At 57.6% G+C, this 4248-nt stretch overlaps 1 protein-coding gene across 1 annotated transcript in view; it reads right to left on the bottom strand.

The window, feature by feature from the left end:
• Nucleotides 1-1633: 1633 nt before the first annotated feature.
• Nucleotides 1634-4248, bottom strand: part of LOC107199092 (protein NDRG2-like) — a 4566-nt gene continuing 1951 nt past the window's right edge. Inside the window, exons 2-8 of the mRNA XM_015616420.2 lie at nucleotides 3981-4112; nucleotides 3722-3766; nucleotides 3537-3588; nucleotides 3393-3440; nucleotides 3279-3314; nucleotides 3126-3177; nucleotides 1634-2737 (exon numbers count right to left, since the gene is read on the bottom strand). Coding sequence (XP_015471906.1) covers nucleotides 2598-2737; nucleotides 3126-3177; nucleotides 3279-3314; nucleotides 3393-3440; nucleotides 3537-3588; nucleotides 3722-3766; nucleotides 3981-4112 — 505 coding nt within the window. The 3' untranslated portion in view covers nucleotides 1634-2597. The remainder of the gene's footprint in view (nucleotides 2738-3125; nucleotides 3178-3278; nucleotides 3315-3392; nucleotides 3441-3536; nucleotides 3589-3721; nucleotides 3767-3980; nucleotides 4113-4248) is intronic.

Genomic DNA, 4248 nt, shown 5'->3' with positions numbered 1-4248 from the left:
TTGATAAGTTTTGAATAAATTAACAGCCTGGGCTAATTAATCAGTAGATATTAATTGCCCTGAATAATTAATGGCGGAGCTATTTAGCCTTAAATAATTAATTGCAGCAGTTAATTAACTGCAAGTAACGGCATTAATGGACCTGGAAGAGTTGACTGGGTGGGCTAATTAATCTGAAATAATTAAGGAACAGGGGCTAATTAACCTGGAATGATGAGTCAATGGCACAGTATCGCCTGGAATAATTAACAAAATGAGGCTAATTAACCTGGAATGATTAATCGAGGGGATTAATTAGCCTGGAATCAGTGGGGTTAATTAACCGTGTCCCTCGCCCTGAGAGTTCACCGCTCGTTAATGGGCGCTAATTAATGCCCTGGGGAGACACACATGGGAATGACACAGAATTCATTACATGGAATTAATTAATTACTTGGGAATTGATTAATCACATGGAATTAATTCCATGGAACCAATCACATGGAATTAAGGCAAAATCCAGCGAGGACAAATACTGGGATAAGACGGGAGTGAGACAGAATTAATTAATACGGAATTAATGACTGGGGATTGACACGGAATTAACGACACGGGATTGACATGGAATTAATGACATGTGATTGACATGGAATTAATGACTGGGGATTTTCATGGAATTAATGATTGGGGATTTTCACGGAATTAAGGCGAAATCCACGTTGGGGTTTGTGGAAGGCACGCCACGGACACGGGATGAACACGCGGGATTTTTGTGGAATTACAGGGAATTAAGGCAAAAGGCAAGGCAGGACGGAAGCAGGGACGCCCCGGGAATTCCGTGGGAATTCCGCGGGATCAAGGCACAGCCCCGAGGTGCGGGGACAACGCGGATCCGCCGTCACGAGCGGCGTGACGTCACCTTGGCGACGCCATCCCGGTGACGTCATCCCGGTGACGTCATCCCGGTGACGTCATCCCGGGCGCGTCACGGCGCGTCCGGCCGCGTCCGGCTGCGTCCGGGCTCATCCAGTTTGGGGGCCAGGGCGAGCAGCAGCGCCCGCAGGTGCCGCGCGCCCTCCTGAGCGGCCGCCAGCACCTCCTCGTGCCCCGTGAGCGCGGCCGGGTGTGGCTCCGGCCCCGCCCCTCCCGCCGTGACGTCAGAGCCATCCTCGTCCTCGTCACCGGGCGCCGAGTTGGTGATGAGGGACAGCCCCAGCACGCGCAGCCCCAGGTGACGCGCGGCCGCCGCCTCCGACACTGTGCTCATACCTGGGGGGACAGCGAGGCTGGGGACACAGCTGGGGACACACCTGGGGACACCTGGACACAGCTGGGGACACACCTGGGGACACACCTGGGGACACCCGGGGACACACCTGGGGACACCTGGGGACACNGCTAAAGCAAAAATTAATCTTGGTACGGATGCTAACAATGGCAAAATCAACTCAGTGGCAAGACACAGGCACAGCTAGGAGGGATTAAGATAGGAATAGAATCAAGATAACACTTGGCAAGAACCTTCTAGTAGAGTGAAATCTGGGTGGGCCCTAGAGCCTTTGGTCGGTCCTATAGCAAACTATCAGAATAAAGAAATGTTGTACAAACTCACAGGTCAGGAAGATAAATTAGCAAGAGTCACCCAGGAAAGATGTAAAGAACTAAACGTACAATTACAACTTTATTATTCCTGAAAGAACATGGAGTGTGTGGGTTTTTTAAGGGATAGATTGATCATTGCTGCGTCCACATCCCAAATGTGACTGCAGATGTAGAATATGACCTCAATCAGTTGCAACAAATAGAGCATGGAGAACAGGAAGAGCAAAAGGATTTGACTATAAATTGGTTAGGCAAAATCTTCAAAGGGTTAGGGTGGAATGTGAGTTCATGGATTACATCTATCATTGAGAGTGTGATAATCTTACTAATTGTATTCTTAGCAATTTGGTTAGTTTACAGCAAAGGGCGGCTGTGATTGGCCAGAGCGGAGCAAGGCGGGCCGGGATTGGCGGAAGCTTTGAGGCTGCGGCCCATGGGAGCGCGAGGCGCTCGGGTGGGCGGAGCCAGGGCTGCTCTCAGGGTCCGCTGCTGTCATTCTTCTCAGCCGCCGGCCTGCACGGCAGCCGCTCCTTTTAGCGCCGTGTCCCTGCTCCCAGCCGTGTCACTTTACACCCTTAACTCTCTTTCCCCCCTCCCTGCTCTTTACAGACACCACCCCGCTCACTCCCTCCCCAGGCTCGGCAGCCGCGGAACCCCCGTGACCCGGTGCCGGACACAGCGGAGGCGGTACTGTCACTGCTTTGTCCCTTTATTGCCACCGCGGGGGCCCTGTGAGGGTCCCTCGGCTTTCCTGGGGAGGGTGGGGAGGGCTGTGGGAGGTCCCGGAAGGACTCTGGGAGCGGGGCCCGGAGTTTTTGGTGGGGTCCTGAGGGTCGCATGGGGAGGGGTTTCCAGAGGGTGGGGGAGGCAGTCCCAGGGGCATCCCAGGGTGTCGTGGGAGCCACTGGGGGTCCCAGGGAGATCTTGGGGCCTGGAGGCCTCAAGGTGCGTCCCCAGGGGGTTCCAGGGCTCAGGGAGAATTCCCAGTTAATATTTCGGGGAAAAGGGGGAGTCCCTCAGGGGTTGGTGGGGGGAGGAACGGCCCCTCCGCCGGTGCTGCCCCGGCTGAGGGTCCGGCTGCGGCCGCGCTCCCCCTCCCCAACGGTGACGGAGCCGGTGCGGGAGCGGGACAGGCGCGTCATGGCGGAGGCGGCCACTGTGGGGACACAGCCACTGGCCTTGAGACACGCCCTCCCCCTCCAACCCACGCCCCTTTTCTCTGAAAAGACACCCCCGTCATTTAAACCGCACCCCTTTCTCCAAACCACGCCCATTACCTGTTAATCCACACCCCTTTCCTCCAAACCACGCCCATTCCCTGGTAAACCACACCCCTTTCTCCAAACCACACCCAATCCAAAACCACCTGTCCTGAAGCCACGCCCCCTCCCCAATCCACAGGCTCTGTGTACTCATGCATATTGATGTCCCTCCATGCATACTGATGACCCCTCATGCATGTTGATGACCCCTCATGCATATTGATGACCTCCATGCATATTGATGTCCCCCCATGCATATTGATGGCCCTCGGGGTTACTCACTGTAGCCCATGCCCTGCAGGAAGTACTTAATGGCCTCGGTCAGCCGGCCGGGCTGGGGGGAGGGGCACGGTCAGCGCTGACCACTGAACGTTCCCCGGGTGACCGCTCCCACCCCCACACCACTGACCCCAGCCATGACCTCTGACCCCTCACCTGGGCGATCTGAGGCTGCCCTCCACCATCGGCCATCTGCAAGAAAGGTCATCGAGTGACCATCGAGCGGTCACTCAGTGGTCACTCAGCGGTCACTGAGAGGTCAAAGGTCACCTTCAGGAAGGACGTTTGCGTCGGGTCCAGTTTGGCGTTGCACTCCACCTTGGGGGATGGGCCCGGGGGGGTCGAGGGGTCAGGGTGGTGTCAGGTGACCACACCCTGAGTGACCACGCCCCCCATCACCCCTCCCCCACTCACCACAGCGTCCTCATGGGGGGAGTTGTCACCGACCACCAGCAGGACTGGGCAGCTGGGAGGGGGGTCAAGGGGTCACTCAGGGACCAGTGGTCACTTGGGTGTCCACAGCCAGTGAGGGGTCATTCGGGGGTCATTGATCACTCAGGGGTTACTCAAGGGTCAGTGGTCACTCAGTGGTCACTCACCGCAGGCTCCCGGCTCCGCTCCGCTCCAGGCCTAGGTCGCCACGGCTGAGGAGGATGAGGGGGTGGGGCAACACGTTAGCCCCACCCACCACGGCCACACCCCTTTGCCCATCAGGCCACACCCCATGGATGTAACTCCACCCCCAAAGCCACACCCCTCACACACAGCCACACCCATTGAATGAAACCCCACCCACCCCCGTTTTGGCGCCTTTTGGCCTTGCTGCTCCAGACCACGCCCCCAAGGCCACGCCCTCACCTGGTGTACATAGACCAGAGCAGGGCGGGGTTGGGCGTGGCCGCCAGGTGCTCCCGGAGCCGCCGGACCGGGGGAGTGGCAGCCGCCAGCTCGTCCTGGGGGACCACCCAGTAATGTCCACCCCAGTGACCCCTGTGACCTCCCAGTGACCTCCCAGTGACCTGTGACCCCCCAGTGACCCCTCAATGACCACAGTGACCTCCCAGTGACCCCTATGACCTCCCAGTGACCCCCCCAGTGATCCCTGTGACCTCCCAGTGACCCCAGT

The sequence above is a fragment of the Parus major genome, unplaced genomic scaffold (assembly GCF_001522545.3).
Source record: "Parus major isolate Abel unplaced genomic scaffold, Parus_major1.1 Scaffold431, whole genome shotgun sequence".
In the NCBI taxonomy this organism is placed as follows: Eukaryota; Metazoa; Chordata; class Aves; order Passeriformes; family Paridae; genus Parus; species Parus major.
This window is presented reverse-complemented; position numbering and strand designations above follow the sequence as displayed.